Source organism: Syngnathus typhle, linkage group LG12 (genome assembly GCF_033458585.1).
Source record: "Syngnathus typhle isolate RoL2023-S1 ecotype Sweden linkage group LG12, RoL_Styp_1.0, whole genome shotgun sequence".
NCBI lineage: Eukaryota > Metazoa > Chordata > Actinopteri > Syngnathiformes > Syngnathidae > Syngnathus > Syngnathus typhle.
Genome location: NC_083749.1, coordinates 12,470,763 through 12,497,295, shown reverse-complemented (window position 1 = coordinate 12,497,295; position 26,533 = coordinate 12,470,763). Strand labels below are relative to the sequence as shown.

Genomic DNA, 26,533 nt, shown 5'->3' with positions numbered 1-26,533 from the left:
GAGCATTGTGTTCGTATGGAGCGTGTTTGAAGTGAACAGCAGAGAAGAAAGCGCATCTGTAATGGCGGCCTCCGTATCATATAACTCTACCATGCAAAGTAAAAGCCGTTTATGAACAACATTCAGAAACGCCGCTGGGTTCTCTGGGCCCGAGCTGATGGACTGATGCACAATGGATAAGTGTTTTGTGGTCTGATGAGTCCACTTTTCAGGTGATGTAAGTGGTAATGCCCTTTCCCAAATTCTACTGCACGTGTTGCAGCCATGAGATTCTAAGTTAATTATTATTTGAAAAGTAAAATGAAGTTTATGAGTTTGAGCATTAAATATGTTGTTTTTGTAGTGTATTCAATTGAATAAACCGTTTTTTCCGTGTATAATGCGCCCCCATGTATAATACGCACCCTAAAAATGGCATGTTGATGCTGGAAAAAAAGCCTGTACCCATGTATAATACGCACCCAATTTTTTTTTTTTTTTTTTTTTTTTTTTTTTTAAGTCCCAATGATCGTCACACACGCAGGGAGGCAATGGGTCCCATTTTTATAGTCTTTGGTATGGTCTTAACTCGGCTGGATGTCATTTTTTTTGTTGGCGTTGATTTCTCCGACTGCCCGTAAAGGCACCACCGCGATCAGTGCGGACATGTGAAAAAGGCGTGCGGACGTGAAAAAGGCGGCTCTGTATGGGAGAGACGTTGAAGAGGAATAAAAACACCCTTGGAAACCCAAACTTGCCCCTCGTCGTGACTCGAAGCCGCAACAAATGTTTCGGATTTGTGTAGGGTACATTGTGACAGCAAACAAGCAGGTGATCGAGCAAGCGTCTGATACGAGAGCATTGCGTTCGTATGGAGCGTGTTTGAAGTGAACAGCAGAGACGAAAGGAACAAGGCAAAGTGTTGTGAAATAAAATATTACCTGTAATACGCATTTTGTTATTTGCTGATTGTATTAAACTACCACATTCATTGTCAGTCAAACTGCTAATTAAACTGTGAATTGAAACTACCGTTTTTTTCCGTGTATAGTGCGCCCCCATGTATAATACGCACCCTAAAAATGGCATGCTGATGCTGGAAAAAAGCCTGTACCCATGTATAATACGCACCCAATTTTTATGAATTTTTTAATTTTTTTTTTTTTTTTTTTTTTTTTTAAGTCCCAATGATCGTCACACACGCAGGGAGGCAATGGGTCCCATTTTTATAGTCTTTGGTATGGTCTTAACTAGGCTGGATGTAATTTTTTTTGTTGGCGTTGATTTCTCCGACTGCCCGTAAACGCACCACCGCGCTCCGTGCGCGCACGGGACAGCAAACGAGCAGGTGATCGAGCAAGCGTCTGATACGAGATCCTCCCATCTGTGGTCTCTTTTCAAGGTTTCTCATTTCCCCTAGTTGGAGTTTTGAGTTTTTCCTTGCCCTCTTGGGAGTTTAAGATCAGGGGATGTTTGAGAATATTTGTCAATTTTCGCACATGTCCTGAGTGTTGTTAGTCACCTAAATATTGAACAGAGGCTGTGATGTACCGAAGTCAAATTCCTTGTTTGGCATACTCAAACATGGCGAATAGAAATTCTTGAATATAATCTCTCTCTCTCTCTCTCTCTCTCTCTCTCTCTCTCTCTCTCTCTCTCTCTCTCTCTCTCTCTCTCTCTCTCTCTCTCTCTCTCTCATTGAAGATTTATTCTTTAACAATATCATGACAATAGCCTAACATTAGCTTACACGTAACATGTTACCCACATGCTTGTAAAAGTAAAAACGTACCTTTGTGTTTTTCTGTTTTGATGTGCTCTTTAATGTTCGAAACGCTGTGACCTCCACAGCTGATCACATCTTGACAAAGAATGCACAAAACCTTCCCCGGGACATCTAATTTATGAATATGTTCCGTCAGGCAGGTGGTTATGGACTATGTTCTGTGTTGTAAGATGAAAAAAAAAAAAAAAACTTAATTAAAAAAAAAAATTTTTCTTTTAAAATTGTACCCACGTATAATGCGCACCCCAGATTTTAGGACAATATCCATCCATCCATCCATTTTCTGAACCGCTTAGTCCCCACGGGGGTCGCGGGAGTGCTGGAGCCTATCCCAGCCATCATCGGGCAGTAGGCGGGGGACACCCTGAACCGGTTGTCAGCCGATCGCAGGGCACACGGAGACAAACAACCATTCGCACTCGCACTCACACCTAGGGACAATTTGGAGTCTTCAATCGGCCTACCAAGCCTGTTTTTGGAATGTGGGAGGAAACCGGAGTGCCCGGAGAAAACCCACGCAGGCCCGGGGAGAACATGCAAACTCCACACAGGGAGGGCCAGAGGTGGAATCGAACCCGCACCCTCCTGACTGTGAGGCGGACGTGCTACCCAGCGCGCCACCGAGCCGCCCTTTAGGACAATAAATTAGCTAAATTTTGCGCATTATACACGGAAAAAAACGGTAGGTTGAAAAGGATTTTCAAATCATTGTATTTTGTTTTTATTTACATTTTACAAAATTTCCGAACTTCAACTGAATCCGGTTTATAGATGAGCTATTGCCACCCATAAGACCAGGGTCTTGCAATCATGGTCCTCAAGTGGTAGTTTCCTGTCTTTTGTGCTGAACCACCTGAAGGATGTCACGGGCCCCCTGCTTGACCCCCTCCAGTTTGCCTACCGGGCAAACAGGTCAGTGGATGATGCGGTCAACATGGGACTGCACTACATCCTGCAGTACACCCCAGGATCCTGTTCGTGGACTTCAGCTCGGCGTTCAACACATCCTCCTGACATCCTCCAACAGAAGCTCATCCAGCTTGCGGTCCCTGCCTCCACCTGTCAGTGGATCACCAGCTTCCTGACCAACAGGAGACAGCGTGTGAGGCTCGGGGGCATCACATCTGACACCCGGACCACCAATACTGGAGCCCCTCAGGGGTGCGTCCTCTCCCCACTGCTCTTCTCTCTCTACACCAATGATTTTTCCTCAGGTGACTCTCCTGTGAAGCTCCTGAAGTATGCAGACAACACCACTCTCATCGGACTGATCCAGGACGGTGATGAGACTGCGTACAGACAGGTGGTGGAGCGGCTGGTCCACTGGTGCAGCCAAAACCACCTGGAGCTGAACCCGCTCAAGACAGTGGGGATGACAGTGGACTTCAGGCGAGACCCTTCACCACTTTTACCCCTCACTATCCGCAGTAATACTATTCTCTCCACAGACACCCGCAAGTTCCTGGGAACCGCAATCTCTCGGGACCTAAAATGGACCGGCCACATAAACTCTGTCCAGAAGAAGGCCCAGCAGAGGCTGTACTTCCTGACACAGCTCAAGAAGTTCAACCTGCCGCGAGAGCTTCTGAAGACCTTCTACACTACCATCATCCAGTCTGTCCTCTGCACCTCCATCACTGTCTGGTTTGGATCGGCCTCCAAACAAGACAAGCACAGACTGTAACGGACAAGGACTGCAGAAAAGATCATTGGAATCAACCTCCCATTTGTCCAGGACTTGTACCTGTCCAGGACCAGGAAACGTGTAAGGAACATCTCTACAGACCCTTCTCAAACAGCAGTCTGTTTGAACTACTCCCCTCCGGACGGCGTGATAGCACTCGGTACGCCAAAACCAGCAGACACAGAGACAGCTTCTTCCCCCAGGCTGTTGCTCTGATGAACTCACACCACTCTTAGAGTCTCAGAGTCATTACTGTGCAATAACATCCTGTTCTCCACACAATTTGTCTACACTGTTTGTACTGTGTCCTCTCTGCATCCATTGCAGCCTGTTCATCCTGGAAGAGGGACCTTCCCATCTGTGGTCTCTTCTCAAGGTTTCTCATTTCCCCTAGCTGGAGTTTTGAGTTTTTCCTTGCCCTTTTGGGAGTTTAAGATCAGGGGATGTTTGAGAATACGTGCCATTTTTCACATGTCCTGAGTGTTGTTAGTCACCTAAATGTTGAACAGAGGGTGTGATTTACCGAAGTCAAATTCCTTGTTTGGCACGCTCAAACATGGCGAATAAAAACTCTTGAATCTCTTGAATCTTTTTATGTCTCCCACACTCCAATACACCTGATTCAAATGACCATAATCAAGCATCTGCATACCTTGATGATTATCGGATCATTCGAATCTGGTGTGTTGCAGCAGGAAGACATAAAACATCCAGGAAATTGGCTAACTTTTGTATCCTGTATTTTGTATCCTATTATTACATACAGTGCCTTGCGAAAGTATTCGGCCCCCTTGAACCTTTCAACATTACGCCACATTTCAGGCTTCTAACATAAAGATATAACATTTTAATTTTTTGTCAAGAATCAACAAGTGGGACACAATCGTGAAGTGTAACGAAATTTATTGGATAATTTAAACTTTTCTAACAAATAAAAAACTGAAAAGTGGGGCGTGCAATATTATTCGGCCCCTTTACTTTCAGTGCAGCAAACTCACTTCAGAAGTTCAGTGAGGATCATATTGTATCCTATTATTACATACATATGACTCAATCCATCTGTTTTATTCATCTGCTAATCCTGTTCTGAATCAATATTATATTGGCGATCTGGTGATCCTGAGCTGAGAGACTCAGGCTGGACCGTCTCTCAGCTCAGGATCACCAGGATAGCTGACCAAATAATTAGAGCTGGCAAACCTGCACTCACATTTTTAAAATGGTAAAAGAAGTAAACATGTTATGTTTTTGGACTGGGGGAAAGCCAGAATACTTGGAGAAAAATTATGTGAACAGAGGGAGGTCAAGTTTGCACAGGCAAAGCCCAGTCCCACGCTTTCTACACAACCAAACATACGTATGTACTAGGGGTGTAATACACATCGATTACCGTTTTTTTCCGTGTATAATGCGCAAAATGTAACTACCGTTTTTTTCCGTGTATAGTGCGCAAAATATAACTAATTTATTGTCCTAAAATCTGGGGTGCGCATTATACATGGGTACAAAAAATTTTTTAATTTTTTTTTTTTAATTTTTTTTTTTTTTTTTTTTAAGTCCCAATGATCGTCACACACGCAGGGAGGCAATGGGTCCCATTTTTATAGTCTTTGGTATGGTCTTAACTAGGCTGGATGTAATTTTTTTTGTTGGCGTTGATTTCTCCGACTGCCCGTAAACGCACCACCGCGCACGGGAAAGAGGCGGCTCTGTATGGGAGAGACGTTGAAGAGGAATAAAAACACCCTTGGAAACCAAAACTTGCCCCTCGTCGTGACTCGGAGCCGCAACAAATGTTTCGGATTTGTGTAGGGTACATTGTGAGACAGCAAACGAGCAGGTGATGGAGCAAGCCTTGTCTGATACGAGAGCATTGCGGTCGCATGGAGCGTGTTTGAAGTGAACAGCAGAGAAGAAAGGAACAAGGCAAAGTGTTGTGAAATAAAATATTACCTGTAATACGGATTTAGGTAGAGAACTGAACTCTCGCTCTTTATATAGCTGACGTGTCTTGCGCATCCGTCTGCGCATCTGTAATGGCGGCCTCCGTATGATATCCGGTTTGCGTGTGTGCGAGAGTGAGAGAGAGCGAGAGAGAGAGAGTGCGAGAGAGAACGCTCAACCGTAGCGCGCCGCCGACCGAGCCGTCAGACAGAGCCGTCGCTGAAATTTAGAAGATATTTTTAAAGTCCTGATGTACTTTCTAAAATTTAAGTGGACCTCAGTGCGCACTGCGCAGGGAGCTTAATTTGGTGCGGTCGCGCAACCGCAGCGCGTCGGGCGCTCACTGTCGCATTGCTTAAAGAGCGCCTTTGTGTTTTAGGATGAACAGCAGAGACCAAAGGAACAAGGCAAAGTGTTGTGAAATAAAATATTACCTGTAATACGCATTTTGTTATTTGCTGATTGAAACTGCTAATTAAACTGTGAATTGAAACTAATAGGAAGAAAACAACTCTCGGGTCATACCAAAGACTATAAAAATGGGACCCATTGCCTCCCTGCTTGGCACTGGAATTGGGGGGTTAGATCACCAAATGATTCCCGAGCGCGGCGCCGCTGCTGCTCACTGCTCCCCTCTCTCCCAGGGTATGGACCAAAATCACCCCGGGATGGGTCAAATGCAGAGGACAAATTTCACTACACCCAGATATGTGTGTGACGATCATTGGGTGCGTATTATACATGGGTACAGGCTTTTTTCCAGCATCGACATTCCATTTTTAGGGTGCGTATTATACATGGAAAAAAACGGTATACATATATATATATATATATATATATATACACATATATATATATAAGTGTGTATATATATATATGTATATATATATATACACATATATATAAGTGTGTATAAATATATATATGTATATATATATTAGGGGTTTAACGATACATCAATACACCGATTAATCGATATAATGCTCTACCATATATTGGCATCGATGCTAAACGTAAACATCGATTTATATCGCAGTGTTTGACCTCGGACATTAGACCGACTTTATTTTGAAATCCAGTTCATTGTTGCTTGCTTCCTCTTTCCGGGAGCAGTGCGCGGCATGTTGTGTTGTGAGGAGAGCAGGCACGTGAAAGGGGAGCCGACAACTACGCGGCTCCTGGGCTGGTGCTATGGCAAGTGTCCAAGAAGACGAGGAAATTCGCTCCCCTTTGGGCTTCAAGTCATTCGTTTGGAAGCACTTTGTAATTTCCTAAATAAAGAGTTTGCAGTACCTTGTTGATTTTGCGTATGATGTTATAAATCAGGATATTGTTCTATATCGATCGTAGACCACTATATCGTGATGTATCGTGAATGAATCACAGCAGGCTTTAAGATATCGGCAAATATTGTATCGTGTTTCTTTGTATCGATATGATATCGTATCGTGACTACACCCCTAGTACGTAACATACGTGTGTGTGCGTGCCTGCGTGTTCGACGACAGATTTCCAGACAAAATAACAACTGCATAAATGAGTCCCTCTACTGTCCAGCCTTCTTGTCCTTCTGGAAACTGAAACTTGTCCGACGGCTGAGTTTCCTCTGCTTTTGGGCAAAAAAATCAGCCCGTGTGGTGCTTGCCCGTGACTCCAGGATGTAGTTCACCTGTTGATAAATAGTAGTACATGAAAATTAAATTATTCACACCACAAGAATTCACAAGTCAACAATTTAGTGCATTCACTCACTGTAAGGAAATCTCTTGTGCGATTGCTCTGTCTGTTTAAGCAATTTAGGATGCTGTCTGCATGTTTAGTGCACATAAACAAGACAGATTCAGAGGTGGATTAGCAAACATGGATGTGGCATGCTCAATCTTTGCTCAAATGTAAACGCTTTGTAGCCCAAAGACATGATCCAGTGTTATAAACACATACATTTAATGAAGGGTAAAGCGAGCTCAACATTGCCACTTATGTGATAGAACTGTATTAAAAAACAACAGCGCAACAATTTCCCCGTGGGGAAAAGAAACTCAGAAGAGATTTAACAATATGTTGGAACAGAAGTTATGCTACAGTTATTTGAATAACTCATAATATGTTACATCAGGCACATTCTCAGTTAGCTCAGTGGGCTAGTGGTAGAGTGTCCGCCCTGAGACTGGAAGGTTGTGGGTTCAAACCCCGGCCGGGTCATACCAAAGACTATAAAAATGGGACCCATTGCCTCCCTGCTTGGCACTCAGCATAAAAGGTTGGAATTGGGGGATTAGATCACCAAATGATTCCCGAGTGCAGCGCCGCTGCTGCTCACTGCTCCCCTCTCCCCGAGGGGATGGATCAAAATCAAAAATGGGTTAAATGCAGAGGATAAATTTCACCACACCCAGATGTGTGTGTGACGATCATTGGGACTTTAACTTTTTATTACGTTAACGTAACGTTAGCATACCGTACCGTTCAGCCTGTGGTTGCCAATTCAACCTTTATTTTAAATTGCCTTTCAAGATGACATGTCTGTTCTTGGTGTTGGATTTTACAGTACGGTGTTATGCGACATCCTCCGCTGCGAATTATGTCTTTTTCTTCTTTATTGTCCATTCTATGGCTGGTGGGATTTATTTTCCGGAGCAATTTATAGTCCGGAAGGTATAGTAGATAAAACTACCGTATTTTCCGCCCTATAAGGCGCACCTAAAAACCTAAATTTTTATCAAAAGTCAACAGTGCGCCTTATAGCCCGGTGCGCCTTATATATGGATCAAGTGATGAATTTGTTGATCCATACTGGTTGTACACAGTGCTCTGCCAAAATGTTTTAGTACGTTTTAGTACGACTAGTAAATTACAAGGTCGCATCGCTTCCCAGCATTACGGTAACTGTAGTCAGGGGGCGTCACCGAATAGCTGTTGTACCCGCGAGGCTATTTCATTTCAAAATAGGCTGCTCCGTTAATGTTTCGAGTAAATCTACGGATCGATATGGAAGGGAAACATAGGTAAGTAGTACCAATGCGTTAGATCGAACTTTAGTCAGTTCTGATCATTTTATAGGAGATCGTTTGAGAGACGCGATTGTTTACACTTTGCTGAGGCTCATGGGAGATTGCGAGCTGAGGGTCGTGTTTTTTTGCGGATGGCTAATGCTATAACGATAGCTGCTATACGCGCGAGGCTATTTTATGTAAAAATAGGCTGCTCTATTAATGTTTCGAGTAAATCTACGGATCGATATGGAAGGGAAACATAGGTAAGTAGTACCAATGCGTTAGATCGAACTTTAGTCAGTTCTGATCATTTTATAGGAGCTCGTTTGAGAGACGCGATTGTTTACACTTTGCTGACGCTCATGGGCGATTGCGAGCTGAGGCTCATAGGAAATTGCGGATGGCTAATGCTATAACGATAGCTGCTATACGCGCGAGGCTATTTCATGTCAAAATAGGCCGCTCTGTTCATGTTTCGAGTAACTCTACGGATCGATATGGAAGGGAAACATAGGTAAGTTGTACCAATGTGTTAGATCGAACTTTAGTCAGTTCTGATCATTTTATAGGAGCTTGTTTGAGAGACGCGATTGTTTGTTTACACTTTGCTGAGGCTCATGGGAGATTGCCAGCTGAGGGTCATTGTTTTTTGCGGATGGCTAATGCTATAACGATAGCTGCTATACGCGCGAGGCTATTTCATGTCAAAATAGGCTGCTCTGTTCATGTTTCGAGTAATTCTACGGATTGATATGGAAGGGAATCGTAGGTAAGTAGTACCAATGCGTTAGATCGAACTTTGGTCAGTTCTGATCATTTTATAGGAGCTCGTTTGAGAGACGCGATTGTTTGTTTACACTTTGCTGAGGCTCATGGGAGATTGCAAGCTGAGGGTCATTGGTTTTTGCGGATGGCTAATGCTATAACGATAGCTGCTATACGCGCGAGGCTATTTCATGTCAAAATAGGCTGCTCTGTTCATGTTTCGAGTAATTCTACGGATTGAAATGGAAGGGAATCATAGGTAAGTAGCACCAATGCGTTAGATCGAACTTTGGTCAGTTCTGATCATTTTATAGGCACTCGTTTGAGAGACGCGATTGTTTACACTCTGCTGAGGCTCATGGGAGATTGCGAGCTGAGGCTCTTAGGAAATTGCGGATGGCTAATGCTATAACGATAGCTGCTATACGCGCGAGGCTATTTCATGTCAAAATAGGCTGCTCTGTTAATGTTTCGAGTAATTCTACGGATCGATATGGAAGGGAAACATAGGTAAGTAGTACCAATGCGTTAGATCGAACTTTAGTCAGTTCTGATCATTTTATAGGAGCTCGTTTGAGAGACGCGATTGTTTACACTTTGCTGAGGCTCATGGGAGATTGCGAGCTGAGGCTCATAGGAAATCGCGGATGGCTAATGCTATAATGATAGCTGCTATACGCGCGAGGCTATTTCATGTCAAAATAGGCCGCGCTGTTAATGTTTCGAGTAAATCTACGGATCGATATGGAAGGGAAACATAGGTAAGTAGTACCAATGCGTTAGATTGAACTTTAGTCAGTTCCAATCATTTTATAGGAGATTGTTTGAGAAACGCGATTGTTTACAGAGGGCTCGTTGGTTATTGGCTAGTGGGCGCAGACCGCAACCCTAGTCAACCTCAGTTTGTTGCAGTAAAGCTTCTATTTTATGCGCCTTATAGGCCGGTGCGCCTTATATATGGACAAAGTTTTAAAATGGGCCGTTCATTGAAGGTGCGCCTTATACCCCGGTGCGCCTTATAGGGCGGAAAATACGGTATGTTTATAGACTTTATTCTGTCATCCCAGACATCAGTGAGTCAAAACTCACCTTGAGAACTATTTCATTGACAGTCGTGGAATCTGACTCAAAGTACAGAGGTCTGTAGTCATGGTTGCTCATGTAAGTAATCTTGAATATGGCATGGTCTGGAAGAGGCAAAGAAAGGAAGATCAATGGGTTAAAAAAAATCACTTGAGAAAATCAGTAAATGGTAAGACACTTTCTCTATGCAGTATGACATCATATGTTTTGCTGTCCATCATCTGGTTTCGGCTCATCAAAATCACAGCATGACTGTCACATACAAGCCACAAATTAGCCTTAAGAAGGCCACTGAGAAAAACTTGTGCCTTTGCGATACCTTTTCCTTGGAATGTTGAACTCCAAATTGTTTAGAAATGGTCTTACAGTATTGTAATATTACCACTACTACTCCTGCGACTCCTACTAAGTACCTCTATTATTAAGTCTTTCATTCCCCAGGACGTAGTTGTACGTCTAAAGAAATAGGCACATCTACCCAAGACATACAGGTATGTGTTTGCTTTTTATTTAATGTCAGTGACCAGTAGGGTCTTACGCAGCTTCTGACTGAAAATCAGTCTTGTTTGCAGTAAAAATCATTAAAACTGTCCACCAGTTGGCAGAAATCAGCCAGGATCATGTTTCAGTATAGCAAAAACTATCAACAGCATACATGTGGACATGGTTGACAAGGCTTTGCACTTACTGGGGCTTCTTTCTTCGACAAGGTCACAGGCACATAGATGGTCCGAATCGACCGAAATAGGTTTCTGTCGAATCCAAAACTTAGTGCTGGCTTTCTGATTGGTGACAGGGTCAATCTCTACCTTTTCTCCTGATATCCCTGAAAGCAAAGTAAAGAATTGTCATTTCAATTTTTTTTTCTTCAATGTACAGCTTGAAGGATCTAAGCCATGAGTCCATGTAGTACATAGCTCCATTTCAATACATTTATTTTCATGCATGCGAGACCCCAAAACTTATTTACTAATCCACTGACAGCTCTTTTCAGAGTAGCCTGACTTGATTTTAAGACCCACAGAATATTGTACTTTGATAACATGTTTGCCACCAAATCTACTCAAGGTAAGAATATATTATTCTTTGAGGAGGAAGATTAAGTGTGAAGTTTTCTATTCTTTTGTAATCAGCAGGAGAACATTGGTTGGGTTCCCAAAATGTAGCCATTTCTCTTGAAAAGTGGAGAAAACTATATTTTTGTGAAAAAAGATCAGTGAATTTGATAATACTTTCTTCTATAAAACAGCAAAGACTATTGAAATGGCTTTTGAAATAAAACATATGCATTTACAGATAATACAAGCAATGTGAACAACTCTGCCTCACATCATGGCACGTCATTCATCACGACACTGTGACAAGGTTAGAGCTGCAACTAATCATTGTCTGTCATTGATTTAGTCCATTAATCTGTTAATCTGATTTCAAAGACATTAGTTTTTTGGAACACTGTTTTTTTATTATGTTAAATAAGCACAGTGGTGTAAATGTGCAGCTCTTTACATTGGTTTGATAATTAAAAAACTCCCCTATTCACTGTTTTTTTGCTTAAGCAATAGCAATAAATACTGATGAGATCAGATCTATCAAATCAACAAGCAACATCATACAAGAGTGCAATTTCTCAGGAAATTGGCTGAAAGAATGAAATAAAAGAATGTGGAATGATTTTGAATGATATGAACTGATTAAACAATGATATGATGAGTTGAAGATGCTCAAGTCTGATTTCTTTTGTTTTGACTGATCTGTTTCTAGTGTAAATTATTTATCTTATTCCTATTGTAAAGTTTTTAAATGTTTCCTTTTTTCGCCCGAGTGCCCAGGACGCTGCATGTAGTATGTTTGCCTATTCTGTGAGCTTTGGCCGAATCACAGCCACAGTTCATTCTTGGGGAACACTGTCGTGTGTTAAATGCATTCATTATCTTATCATTAATGCTAGTGCTAGGATTAGCTTACTTCTCAACTTGACTGCAGTGCTTGTTTACATGCCCTGTTCATAAATATTGTGAGGGGATTTGTTCTGTTACGTGTTATGTGTGGTTGGATGGACGTCTTCTGCTGTTCACATCTTTTAATCAATCAATTGTCGCTCAAATAAACGCTACCGCCGCTAAAAAAAATACAAATATGTCTGACCGGAAATGGAGGCGCACATCTGGAGGGATTGGGGAGTGAAGTATCTCATTTGGATTTCGAGAAACCGCATCAAAGCGGCTTGCTCTGAGCCGCTCCTCAGAACATGGGTAAAAGAGGGCCCTGTGATGCTATGATGACGAGGAATTCAGACAAACGTATGTCTGTCCCCCTTCCCATGGGCTCACCACCTGTAGGAGGGGCCAAAGGGGTAGGGTGCAAAGCGAGCTGGGCGGCGGCCAAAGGCTGGTTACACGTAGTCGGACTTGGCTCCACACATGGGCTCTGGTACAAGCCATCTTGAGAGGGGCTGGACTCTCTTCCACTCTGGAGTTGCCTGCGGTGAGAGGCGTCGAGCAGGTGTGGGCATACTTATTGTCCCCCGGCTGGGCACCTGCACATTAGAGTTCACCCCAGTTAACGAGAGGGTAGCCTCCCTCCGCCTTCGGGTGGGGGGACGGGTCCTGACTGTTATTTGTGCCTATGCAACGAACAGCAACTACATCAGTACCCACCCTTTTTGGGGTCCTTAGAGGAAGTGCTGGAGAGCGCTCCTTCTGGGGACTCTATCGTTCTACTCACGTGGGCAATGACAGTGAGACCTGGAAGGGCATGATTTGGAGGAACGCCCCCCCCCCCCGATCTGAACTCAAGCAGTGTTCTATTATTGGACTTCTGTGCTCGACACGACTTTTCAATAATGAACACCATGTTCAAACATCAGGGTGTCCATGTGTGCACTTGGCACCAGGACACCCTAGGCCGCAGTTTGATGATCGACTTTGTAGTCGTGTCATCGGATTTGCGGCCGCATGTTTTGGACACTCGGGTAAAGAGAGGGGCGGAGCTGTCAACTGATCACCACCTGGTGGCGGGTTGCCTCCGATGGTGGGGGAAGATGCCGGTCCGACCTGGCAGACCCAAACGCTCTGTGAGGGTCTGCTGGGAACGTCTAGCAGAATCCCCTGTAAGGAAGAGCTTCAACTCCCACCTCCGGGAGAGCTTTTCCCACGTCCCGGGGGTGGAGGGGTACATTGAGTCCGAGTGGACCATGTTCCGTGCCTCTATTGTTGAGGCAGCCAACCGGAGCTGTGGCCGTAAAGTGGTCGGTGCCTGTCGTGGCGGCACCGGATGGCCAAGCGGAACGCGGCTTTGGCGGTTGCTGAGGCAAAAACCCGGGCGTGGGAGGAGTTTGGCGAGACCATGGAGAATGACTTCCGGACGGCTTCAGGGAGACCATCCGGTGTCTCAGGAGTGGGAAGCAGTGCACCGTCAACACTGTTTACAGTGGAGACGGCATCCTGCTGACCTCGACTCGAGACCTCGTGAGTCGGTGGGGAGAATACTTCGAAGACCTCCTCAATGCCACTGACACGCCTTCCATTGTGGAAGCAGGACCTGGATGACGTCTAGATGGCGCCGTGGATGGCCGCCCCGGTGAGTCGCTCTCTGCTACTTTGTCTTAGTTTGTGTGTTTTCTGTGTCTTCGCCTGTCCATCCCGGATAACCTTTACCAAAGAACTGTTAAACATCGGACAGTCAATCCCTCAACAGTGTGGAAAGGTCTGCAGAGCATCACGGGCTTCAAGAAACCAAACCCCCGTCCTGTGGAGAACCCAAGGCTTGCAAACCAGCTAAACAGGTTTTACTTCAGGTTTTAACGGTCCACCCACACAAAAGGACGTCCTGCAGCACAATCAACATACTTCCCCCCACAACATGGGACTGCACTATATCCTGCACCACCTGGACACCGCAGGAACGTACGCCAGGATCCTGTTTGTGGACATCATCTCCGCGTTCAACACCATCGCTCCTGACATCTTCCAACAGAGCCTCATCCAGCTCGCAGTGCCTGCCTCCACCTGTTTGTGGATCACCAACTTCCTGACCAACAGGAGACAGCGTGTGAGGCTGGGGACCATCACATCCGACACCAATACTGGCACCCTCCAAGGGTGCGTCCGCTCCCCACTGCTCTTCTCTCTCTACACTAACGATTGCTCCTGAGGCAACTCTTCTGTGAGGCTCCTGAAGTATGAGGACGACACTACTCTCATCAGACTGATAAGGGATGATGACGGGACTGCGTACAGACAGGAGGTGGAGCGGCTGGTCCACTGGTGCAGCCAAAACAACCTGGAGCCGAAACCGATCAAGACCATGGTGATGACAGTGGACTTCAGGCGAGACCCTTCACCACTTTCACCCCTCACTATCCACAGTAATACTATTCTCTAAACAGACACCTTCAAGTTCCTGGGATCCACAATCTCTCGGGACCTGAAATGGACCAGCCACATAGACTCTGACCGGAAGAAGGCCCAGCAGAGGCTGTACTTTCTGAGACAGCTCAGGAAGTTCAATCTGCCACAGGAGCTGCTGAAGACCTTCTTCTACCTTTTTTTGAATTGTCTGTATTATGTGTACTATGTGTCCACTCTGCATCCATTGCCCATCCGTGGTCTCTTCTCAAGATTTCTCATTTCCCCTAGTAGGAGTTTTGAGTTTTTCCTTGCCCTCTTGGGAGTTTAATATCAGGGGATGTTTGAGAATATTTGTCAATTTGTCAGTGTTGTTAGTCACCTCAATGTTGAACAGAGGCTGCGATGTACCAAAGTCAAATTCCTTGACTCTGAGGTGGACTCTCCAGTCTCTGGGGTCGAAGTCACTGAGGTAGTTAAAAAACTCTTCGGGGGCAAGGCCCTAGGGGTGGATGAGATCCGCCCAGAGCTTTTAAAGGGTCTGGATGTTGTGGGGCTGTCCTGGCTGACACGCCTCTGCAACATCACGTGGACATCGGGGACGGTACCTCTGGATTGGCAGACTGGGGTGGTGGTTCCCCTCTTTAAGAAGAACTACAGCGGAATCACACTCCTCAGCCTCCCTGGTAAGGTCTATTCAGGGGTGCTGGAGAGGAGGGTCCGTCGGGAGGTCGAACCTCGGATTCAGGAGGAGCAGTGTGGCTTTCGTCCTGGCCATCGAACAGTGGACCAGCTCTACACCCTTGAGGGGGCATGGGAGTTCGCTCAACCTGTCCACATGTGTTTTGTGGACTTGGAGAAAGCATTCGACCGTGTCCCTTGGGAAGTTCTGTGGAGGGTGCTTCAGGAGTACGGGGTGCTGAGCCAACTGATAAAGGCGGTTTGTTCCCTGTATCACCAATGTCAGAGTTTGGTCCGCATTTCCGGCAGTAAGTCGCATTCGTTCCAAGTGAGGGATGGACTCCGCCAAGGCTGCCCTTTGTCACCAATTCTGTTCATAACTTTTATTCACAGAATTTCTAGGCGCAGCCGAGGCGTTGAGGGTGTCCGGTTTGGTGACCTCAGCATTGCATCTCTGCTTTTTACAGATGACGTGGTGCTGTTGGCTTCTTCAAGCCATCATCTCCAACTCTCACTGGAACGGTTCGCAGCCGAGTGTGAAGCGGCCGGGATGAGGGTCAGCCTAACCCTCCAAATCCGAGTCCATGGTCCTCGGTCGGAAAAGGGTGGAATGCCCTCCCGGATCGGGGATGAGATCCTGCCCCAAGTGGAGGAGTTCAAGTATCTTGGGGTCTTGTTCACGAGTGAGGATGGAGCATGAGAACGACAGGCGCATCGGTGCAGCGTCGGCAGTAATGCGGACTCTGTACCGGTCTGTCGTGGTGAAGAGAGAGCTGAGCCAAAAGGCAAAGCTCTCAATTTACCAGTCAATCTATGCTCCTACCCTCACCTATGGTCACGGGCTAGGGGTCGTGACCGAAAGAACGACATCCAGGATACAAGCGACCGAAATGAGTTTCCTCCGCAGGATGTCCGGGCTCTCCCTCAGAGATAAGGTGAGAAGCTCGGTCATTCGGGAGAGACTCAGAGTAGAGCCGCTGCTCCTCCACGTTGAGAGGAGCCAGATGAGGTGGCTTGGGCATCTCATCAGGCTGCCTCCTGGACGCCTCCCTGGGGAGGTGTTCCGGGCATGTCCCACCGGTAGGAAACCCCGTGGATGACCCAGGATGCGCTGGAAAGACTATGTCTCAGCTGGCCTGGGAACATCTTGGGATCCCCCGGGATGAGCTGGATGAAGTGGCTGGGGAAAGGGAAGTCTGTGGTGTCCCTCCTAAAGCTGCTGCCCCCGCGGCCCGACCCCGGATAAGCGGAAGAAGCTGGATGGATGGATGGTATTTCTGTTCCTGTTTATATAGAACACAACTGAATGAGTAATATGTAAAAAGTAAGGTTTTATAAGCATGATACATCTACTTAATGCCTGGGTGATGTCTGAAAATGTTGAATTGAAATGTCTGGTTTATGATTAAGTAATTAGCAGACATTGTGTAACAACATATTGACATCAACTAATATTAGATAAACCAAATGGCTCTTAAATATGATAATGACGTTCCCTCATACAAATAAGCCTGCAGGAGTTCATACCGAGTTGAACGTCTGTTGTGAAGCGCAGCTTGTGTATCATACTAATCTTGAATGACTTATAGTGATGGCTGCTCAGCATATCTTGGACGGAAGTGATGTCAATGGGTGGGTCTTCCTCTGAGCTCTCCTCGCCTCTTGAACCTGGAGATGTTAGGATTGGACGCGATAGGCAGACACACAGACAGAGAGAGAGACGGACAGATGCAAAGACAGAGAGAGGGAGGGAGGAGGAGAGGTAGAGAGAGAGGAAGAGAGAGAATTTGTTGTATGTCATGTTAGTTGAATCATATCAAGCTAAACTATTCTAAATCAGATCACATTTTTATTTTATTATGAAGTCATAATAAAATAATCAACATACTGAAAAGTCTTACTGTTTTCTCTGACAAGGCAAAACTCAAGAGTGCTCTGGTTCTCAAGTGTGGAATCTAGGTCTACTGCAACATTTGGGTCCGTTTGCTTCTCCAAACGATACAGAGGCCCTGTTTTAGGATGACAAATAAACTTAAAAATTAAATGCCCAGCAAGAACATAAGTCAAGCGTTGTAATGATACCAACATTTTGAGGGTAGGAAAATAGGTCAACCGATAAAGCTCAGCTCCTTCTTCACAACAGATCGGTAAAGGGTCCGTATCGTAGTGGACGCTAAATCGATACACCTGTCTACCTATTCACGTCCTATCCTGCCTTCACTCATGAACATGACCCTGACAGACGTGTCAAGCTATGCATTTGTGCACTTTAACATGAATGAGTTTCGATTCCCAACTGTTTCACATCTTATGATATTTACAGTGCCTTGCGAAAGTATTCGGCCCCCTTGAACCTTTCAACATTTCGTCACATTTCAGGCTTCAAACAAAGATATAAAATTGTAATTTTTTGTCAAGAATCAACAACAAGTGGGACACAATCGTGAAGTGGAACGAAATTGATTGGATAATTTAAACTTTTTTAACAAATAAAAAACTGAAAACTGGGGCGTGCAACATTATTTGGCCCCTTTACTTTCAGTGCAGCAAACTCACTCCAAAAGTTCATTGAGGATCTTTGAATGATCCAATGTTGTCCTAAATGACTGATGATGATAAATAGAATGCACCTGTGTGTAATCAAGTCTTCGTATAAATGCACCTGCTCTTTGATGGTCTTAGGGTTCTGTTTAAAGCGCAGAGAGAACCATGAAGACAAAGGAACACACCAGGCAGGTCCGAGATACTGTTGTGGAGAAGTTTAAAGCCGGATTTGGATACAAAAAGATTTCCCAAGCTTTAAACATCTCAAGGAGCACTGTGCAAGCAATTATATTGAAATGGAAGGAGTATCAGACCACTGCAAATCTACCAAGACCCGGCCGTCCCTCCAAACTTTCATCTCAAACAAGGAGAAGACTGATGCAGCCAAGAGGCCCATGATCACTCTAGATGAACTGCAGATAACTACAGCTGAGGTGGGAGATTCTGTCCATAGGATAACAATCAGTCGTGCACTGCACAAATCTGGCCTTTATGGAAGCGTGGCAAGAAGAAAGCCATTTCTCAAAGATATCCATAAAAAGTCTCCTTTAAAGTTTGCCACAAGCCACCTGGGAGACACCAAACATGTGGAAGAAGGTGCTCTGGTCAGATGAAACCAAAATCGAACTTTTTGGCCACAATGCAAAACGATATGTTTGGCGTAAAAGCAACACAGCTCATCACCCTGAACACACCATCCCCACTGTCAAACATGGTGGTGGCAGCATCATTGTTTGGGCCTGCTTTTCTTCAGCAGGGAAAGGGAAGATGGCTAAAATTGATGGAAAGATGGATGGAGCCAAATACAGGACCATTCTAGAAGAAAACCTGTTGGAGTCTGCAAAAGACCTGAGACTGGGACGGAGATTTATCTTCCAACAGGACAATGATCCAAAACATAAAGCCAAATCTACAATGGAATGGTTCACAAATACAGGTATCCAGGTGTTAGAATGGCCAAGTCAAAGTCCAGACCTGAATCCAATCAAGAATCTGTGGAAAGAGCTGAAGACTGCTGTTCACAAACACTCTCCATCCAACCTCACTGAGCTTGAGCTGTTTTTCAAGGAAGAATGGGCAAGAATTCCAGTCTTTCGATGTGAAAAACTCATAGAAACATACCCCAAGCGACTTGCAGCTGTAATTGCAGCAAAAGGTATCTGTTTATTGTATTCGTTTATATGTTTAATAAAGACAAAGCCATCACAAAACTGTTGTAATTATTTAGATTTTGATCTGAATTAGCCTCGGATAAAGACTAAGCAGTCACATGAATTAACAGAAAAAATGGACAGCCGGACTCGGACTCATGGTCAAGAGGCCGGACTCGGAGCAAAAATCTGACCGAGTCCAGAGCCCTGGTTCTTAACATTGTTGGAGGTACCGAACCCCACCAGTTTCATATGCACAATCACCGAATCACCATGAATTGTTGTCATTGGTAACGTCACCCTGTCTTGTTGTTTCATGTCTTTTTCGGTCAGTCCTGTTGTTGGTTTTGTTAGTCAGTTATGTCAGTTTACCGAGTCTGTTATTTTGAGTTCCGCCAGTAAACCCTGGTCCAAGCTGCACTTGGTTGCCCTGCTCCATTTCCATTCCCACCCGTGACAGAATGATCCGACCACTACAGCGACCAGCGCTTGGACCTCGCTCACCACCAGCTACCGTCAGCGACGCCCGGTCCACGTCCGTCGTCCGAGCTCGTTCCAGCGCGATCGGCTCCGCTGTCGCCGTCGGACTTCGCTCCAGCTAGACCGGCTCCACGGCCGCCATCGGATCTTGCTTCAGCGACGCCGGACTCACGGCGGCCATCGGAGTTCATCCTGGCGCCATCGGCTCCGCGACCGTCATCGGACTTCGCTAATGCGACGCTGGACCTGCGGCCGCCATCGGAGTGCCTCCCGGCGCCCTCAGATTTGCGACCGCCATCGGGCTCCACCCCAGCGTTGCAGGACCCGCGGGCATCACCAGATTCCAAGCCAGCTGCGCCGGACCCGCGATTTCTGTAGGACCGCCAATGCTGGTCGTGAGGAGGTTCCTCGTTTTCAAGGTCGACCTTTGTGTCTATCTCCAGGCATGATGTTGTTTTCTGTTCTGTAGCTTTGTGGCTTGTAGCTTGCAGTTTTCGGCGTAGCTGTAGGTAGCTTGTAGCGTAGCTTGTAGCGTAGCTTGTAGCGTAGCTTGTAGCGTAGCTTGTAGCTGCGTTGTAGCTTGTAACTTTTGCTTGTAGTGGTGAAAGGATTAGCAGTATCTAGTCGATCTAGTTGATCTCGTCAATACTCCCGGGGCCGCGACGTGGACGCTCCTTTCATGACCCCCAGTGTGTGATGCGATTGTGGCCCTGGGCCCCTGAACGCTGCCGAGTGCAGTTTTGTACCCCAAGTTGCTGCCGATTGCGGTTCAGGTCCCCAGTGTGTGCCGCAATTGTGGCCCTGGGCCCCTGAACACCGCCGAGTGCAGTTCTGTCCCCTAAGTTGCTGCCGATTGCGGGTCGGGTCCCCAGTGTGTGCCGCGATTGTGGCCCTGGGCCCCTGAACGCCGCTGAGTGCAGTTCTGTTCCCCGAGTTGCCGCCGATTGTGGTTCTGTTTCCCCGGGTTGCCGCCGATTGCGGTTCTGTCCGCATTGCCTCCCTGCTTGGCACGCAGCATTAAGAGTTGGAATTGGGGGGTTAGATCACCAAATAATTCCCGAGCGCGGCACCGCTGCTGCTCACTGCTCCCCTCTCCCCCAGGGGATGGATCAAAATCACATGGGGATGGGTTAAATGCAGAGGACAAATTTCACCACACCCAGATGTGTGTGTGACGATCATTGGGACTTTAACTTTAAGTGCTTAGATTCTTCTTTGTTTGTTTTTGCGGCCAAAGAACAGCTTGGGTTCGACTTCCAGTGAAAGAAACGGGCTAGAAAAAAAAACAGAGCTTATTTTTCTGAATTGAAGAAGGGCGTAGATACTTTTTTGTCCGTTTTTCCAAGCTGTTCGCATGACAATTGTGTGGTTGAGGGTGACTGGTAGGATAAATTGACTAAATAGCAGTTCTAGCATTGATCCACGGCAATAACACAGGCCAGTAATTTGTTGAAAGGTCGACTTAAACCTGCATTGAGGATCCTCAAAGAAAAAAAAAAACTTGAAAAAAAATTGGAAAAACTAAAACTACTAAAATTAAGATAGGAAATAAAAAGGGTAAATCTCTAGCTCTTGAAGGTGATGAGAAGTACATGGCGAGTAGGTTTTCTAATTGTATGCAATACATGCCGAAGTGGAAGAAAAAGTATGGAGTACAAGGAAAGTTGAAAGTTGAAATGTGGAACGTAGTGGTAGACATTTTGGAGGAGACTGTGGCTAGGAAGCCAAAGGGATTGAGAAAGGAAAGAAAAGAGAGAAAACTGCATTGTGCTAGAATGTGGTTGAAAGCTTCACAAGAGAGAAGAGAACACATTCAAAAGACGAAAAATAGAAAGATAAAAAGTGATGAGGCCGCCATTCAATTAAGATTTGAAAAAGAATTCAGGGTGCACAGTGGTGCAGCTGAGAATGCTTATCAGCAACATCTTAAAAATGCGCTCCTCACTGGTTTCCCCCCTGACTTGGGCAACTGGGTGAGGAAACACTTGGTGGAGGCGGACACTGCTTGTGTTACAACATGCATTGGGCCAGAGACGCTGAGAAAGTGATTGAGAAAGGCAAAAGTTCTGATGTATTTCATCTAGATGATGAAGATAATTATGTAAATGAAGATACAACGATCTTCTTCCAAAGTTCCCAAAGGGGCAGAGGAAGAGTTAGAGACCAACAAGGTCGCAAGCCACCATTCAAATCAAAAGCCCTATCAGATTCAAACAACTGTTGAAACTGTGGGAAACATGGACACTGGTCAAAAGAGTGTCGTCATAAAAAACAAAACCCATCAAAGGGTGGAGGAGGTGGCAGAGGAAAAGTTAAATTTTCAGCATGACAAGCTTCCTCTCCTTCCGCTCATGCTCATACAGAGAAAGAAATAATAGATGTCCATACAGCAAAAAATGTCATTGTCAGATTATTAGAACATTTTTTAGATTATTAGAGCTCCTGTCCATACAAGAAGTATGACAATGCTGTTTGATCAAATTGTGTGCACACTAAAGTTAAAATTTGCAAATCAAGTGGTAAAGAAATGCAAATTGCTTCTAAAAGATAAATAAAAAATTAGAATGTCCTGTCCTCGTGCGCGTGGGCGGGACCAGCTCATGATCGACAGCAGGAAATGGCCAGCCTGTGACGAATCATTGGTGCTGGGACCCACCCCTCGTTCGTGCGCGAGAGATGTGCGTGTCTGTGAATGAGAGGAAAAGAGAGAAATCTGTTTGCGGGCAGAAACTGATCCACACTAGTGCATGTTAGTGTCAAGCCCTCATGAGAGATTGAGTTATGAATGTTGTGTGGAGAGCTTGGATAAATTGGGACCAATGTGATGGAGACCGTGTGTGAGATGCAAATGAGCATTGATGAATGATTGCCTGAATGAAAGGAAAATACAGGTTGAATGGTTGAAGTTGTTCAAGACTACTATAGAAAATTAGTAGAGCGACTTTGAAGAAAGAGTGATTTTTAGTAAGTTGAATGCTAAGAGCAATATAATTAAAAGCTGACACGATAGCAATGTCAAACGTGTTCATTTAAGAAAAAGCCACACACGTTTTGTGATCAAATCTTTCATAAAGAGAATGATTTGAGTTTTACAATTTTTATCCCCCCTCCCCACCATCTGTCACTTTGCTTGGGACAAAAGGAGCGTCCAGAACTGAAATTTCTTCTCAATTATTCATTCAAATCAATTTACTCAAATCCTTCTCGTTATGAAAGATTTGATCACAAAACGTTTCCGTCTGTACGACTGGTCTTTGAATGCACCCCGCTTCAACGGCAGAACGCGGATGAATTTAAAGACATCAAATGAGAATAATCCTTTATAAAAATTAAAATTGACTGACGCAAACGTGAGTTCTTCACGTTTTTATTGAAAACAACATAGTGCTGACGCCATACGACGATGTACGACATCGGTTTTTCGCTATAATTCGGTATAATTCGAGGTAGTCCACCCTCACCCAAAGTTAAGGTTTCATGGGAATATTATTGTCATAATTGTCTGGACCATATATGATAATTGTTTAATGGTAGTTATTGATAGATCTTGAAGATGGCAAGTTATAGGTGCATAAGACTATGTTGTTCATGCATATAGCATGTTCATTGTAAGAGGGGAAGATATGTGTATTTTGGGCTAACTCAAATTCCGTAGTAGAAAAACCCCGGAAGTGGGATGGGCATTCTGTGTTGTTGTGGTACGCCCTGTGAACGCACTGTGAGTAAGGAATAAAGCAGTTATCATTCACGTCGTTGTCCGACCTATTCTTGCTATCTAAGAACCTGGAAAATAGTAAGGATATAACACATATCACGGGTCATTACGACGAGTTTGGTGGAGTTTTTACTGCTTCTTCCAACTCCTACCGCACTGACTGTAACCTGACACTCTCTGGCTGCGTCTTGCCTCTTTTTTTTAATGTCGGACTCGGTGGACTCGGTCAAATTCAGCACCGAGTCCGAGCCCGAGTCCGGCAAAAATGACCGAGTCGGACCGAGTCCGAGTCCCCGAGTCCGAATCGAGTCCACAGCCCTGGTCAGCACACATTTTTCGGGCAGCATTACTTCGCACTGTTCACCTTCACGCACAGCTCACATACACGTACGCTACACGGAAGTGCGACGCTTTTCAAAATAAAAGCAAAACAGTTGTGTTGCACGCACGACACAGATTTTCTTTTTTTAAATTAAGTTGTAATCAAATATAATTTACGATTGGCAAAGGGCTGGATGTGGCCCGCGGGCCGTATTTTGCCCAGGTCTGGTCTATGGGTTCGTCTGAATAGACCAATTGACAATGTCGACCGAGGAAAAAGATGGTCACATGATTAGAACTTTGAGGACTGGTCATGGGACCCCAGAAACCCACACGAAACCAACCCTTGACGTGTGTGACGTTCACTGTGAGATCCCACACACAGGAGGGATGCTGTGTGTTCCAAACTCCCCCCCCTTCCTCCACGCACGTTCACCTGGAGGCCAGAACAATGACTGTTGCTGAAGCGAAATGCATGGCCTCTGTGGGAGGGGTTGGATTTTAACACCGTGCTGTCACAGTCAGTAATGCTACCCGTCCTGGACTCACAGAAAAAAACCTGTGATCGAACTCTTTTGGATTAGTCCCAATGTGACTGTTGAAGGACGCTAGATGCCACAAGTGGCCTAAACAAAAAGGCTACCTGGAATGGACTACACGTGTTTGATCCAAGAAAATGAAACCCACGAATGCATTAACGACTGCTCTCCAGGAGGAAACTGGATGGGAGCTTTGGACATCACCGCTGAGTGCCAGGATAGGAGACCCATTTCAAGGCATCAGGGCTCTCCTACCAACATGGCTGCACCATCGGACGGGACCTGCTTCATTCAGAATGGCTCGTGGCTTTGAGTTGTCCGATGTTGCCCGCCGCCTGGACACGAGTGTGTGCACGAGTGTGGGTGACCGACCACACCTACAGGATACAACATCATCAGCTGACGACAGCACACAACTCTTCTGGACGTTGACGCGGGGCTGTTGCAGCCTTTGAACCACATTACCCCGTCTGGGGTGCGAATGTCCCTGACAGCCACAAAGTGTGGTCCGTCAGAGACAAAATCATTCATGGGCTTTTTCCTTGGATCGGATCACTCTTCATCAAGACACTGAACTATCGTTTTCAATCCTTTGTGAATCTCTCGCTGCAACTCAATGATGGACAAAACAGAGAGATTCAGCCTATTGGACTGTCTTACAAAACAGGATGATTCTGGACTTGATGACTGCAGAGCAAGGTGGCGTGTGCCACATCATTGGGCCTTCCTGATCCACATACATTCCAGGAGTTAATGACACTCACATCAACGACGCCGTGAACTCACTGAAGAATTTACAGCAGGCCATGTCATAAGACAAAGTCCCACATCAATGGGGTTTCTTTTCATGGCTATTGTCTGGCACTTGGTGGCAACTGCTGTTGAAACTTGTGATTCCTATGCTTGTTGTGCTGGTATTGTTGTGCTCGTTTACCACCTGCGTTATCTCATGTTTGAAGTCAGCTGTATCAAGATCTGTGTCTTCTACCATAGCTGAAGTGCAAATACAATATCTCAGGCATGTCGAATGTGATGATTTTAATGCGCTGCGGACAGAAGATTGCGATAATGCTGATTGGCTGAACGTTTTTCACAGAAACCTGATGATTGGACCGTCGACAATCCCTCACAAGTGATGAATACAATGATGTTTCTGTGTTTTTATTTTTCTATCTTCGTTATATTTTCTTGCTTATGTTTGTTAATCGGTGACATAATCATATGATAAACAGGAGGGATGTGTTAGGGTTGATAGATTAGTTTAATCCTATGCTTATGTTGGAATGTAACCTGTAATAATTAATCAAACATGTCCTGTCGTAACAAAGTAGTAGAACAAAGTGCTAAGATCCTTTGAACTGATTGACTCGCTGCAGAGGACGCAATCAAAGTTGTTCTGTTTACACAACATCGCAAAACACCCCCTGCTATGATTTGATCATAGGCCAGGGGTTTCACCCCCACTCTCACCCCCACCCTGTTTCTCTCAATAAAAATGCTCTTACAAGAGGCCTGAGTCAGACCTCATTCGATCATCGCTGTACGCACAGTGACGAATGACTCTCCACTTGCAAGTGCTTAAAAAGGGCAGACTGTCTCACGTGTGGTTCTTGCAAAAATAAGTTAGAGTGAGCACCACTCTAACAGGAAGGATTGAATAAGAATATAAATGCAACAACAACAACAACAAAAATTTGTTTCATAATTGCCGGTTACATTTCATCTGGTGCCATTTACCTGATCCTTTCTGTGACCCTTTCCTCTTCTTGAGTGCTTTCTGAAGAATTTCTTTCATGGTTACTTTCAGACTGTCCACGGGGATTAAAGAAAAACCCTGAGCAGCGTTTCTAAAATGGATAAGGAAAGGAAGATTATGGAGACATTCATAAATTTCCCTTAGTCGTTAGGAGAGACATTAAATAATGATAAGTATAAAATAATGAGAATATGATTTATGGTATTCCAAAGAACACTATAGATTAGCCAGCAGTACCAACCAACCGCCCAACCCAACCCAACCCATCCATCATTCCATCCATCCATCCATCCATCCATCCATCCATCCATCCATCCATCCATCCATCCATCCATCCATCCATCCATCCATCCATCCATCTTCTGTACCGCTTATCCCCTCCGGGGTTGCGGGCGTGCTGGAGCCTATCCCAGCAGTCATCATGCATATACAGTGCCCTGCGAAAGTATTCGGCCCCCTTGAACCTTTCAACATTTCGCGACATTTCAGGCTTCAAACATAAAGACATAAAATTTTATTTTTTTGTCAAGAATCAACAAGTGGGACACAATCGTGAAGTGGAACGAAATTGATTGGGTAATTTAAACCTTTTTAACAAATAAAAAACTGAAAAGTGGGGCGTGCAATATTATTCGGCCCCACGCGCTAATACTTAATTTTAGCCATCTTCCCTGTCCCTGCTGAAGAAAAGCAGGCCCAAACCATGATGCTGCCACCACCATGTTTGACAGTGGTGATGGTGTGTTCAGGGTGATGAGCTGTGTTG

The 26,533-nt window shown here is 45.1% G+C and overlaps 1 protein-coding gene across 9 annotated transcripts in view; it reads right to left on the bottom strand.

The window, feature by feature from the left end:
* Positions 1–6,851: 6,851 nt before the first annotated feature.
* The window catches only part of mapkap1 (MAPK associated protein 1), a 114,671-nt gene continuing 94,989 nt past the window's right edge, over positions 6,852–26,533 (bottom strand). For 7 of the 9 annotated variants that reach the window (XM_061293493.1, XM_061293494.1, XM_061293495.1 and 4 more), the window contains 6 exons: positions 25,749–25,858; positions 17,163–17,270; positions 16,789–16,929; positions 10,923–11,060; positions 10,241–10,338; positions 6,852–7,062 (listed from right to left, as the gene is read on the bottom strand). In XM_061293493.1, coding sequence (XP_061149477.1) covers positions 6,940–7,062; positions 10,241–10,338; positions 10,923–11,060; positions 16,789–16,929; positions 17,163–17,270; positions 25,749–25,858 — 718 coding nt within the window. In that variant the 3' untranslated portion in view covers positions 6,852–6,939. The other 2 variants (XM_061293491.1, XM_061293497.1) reach the window with 2 other exon arrangements.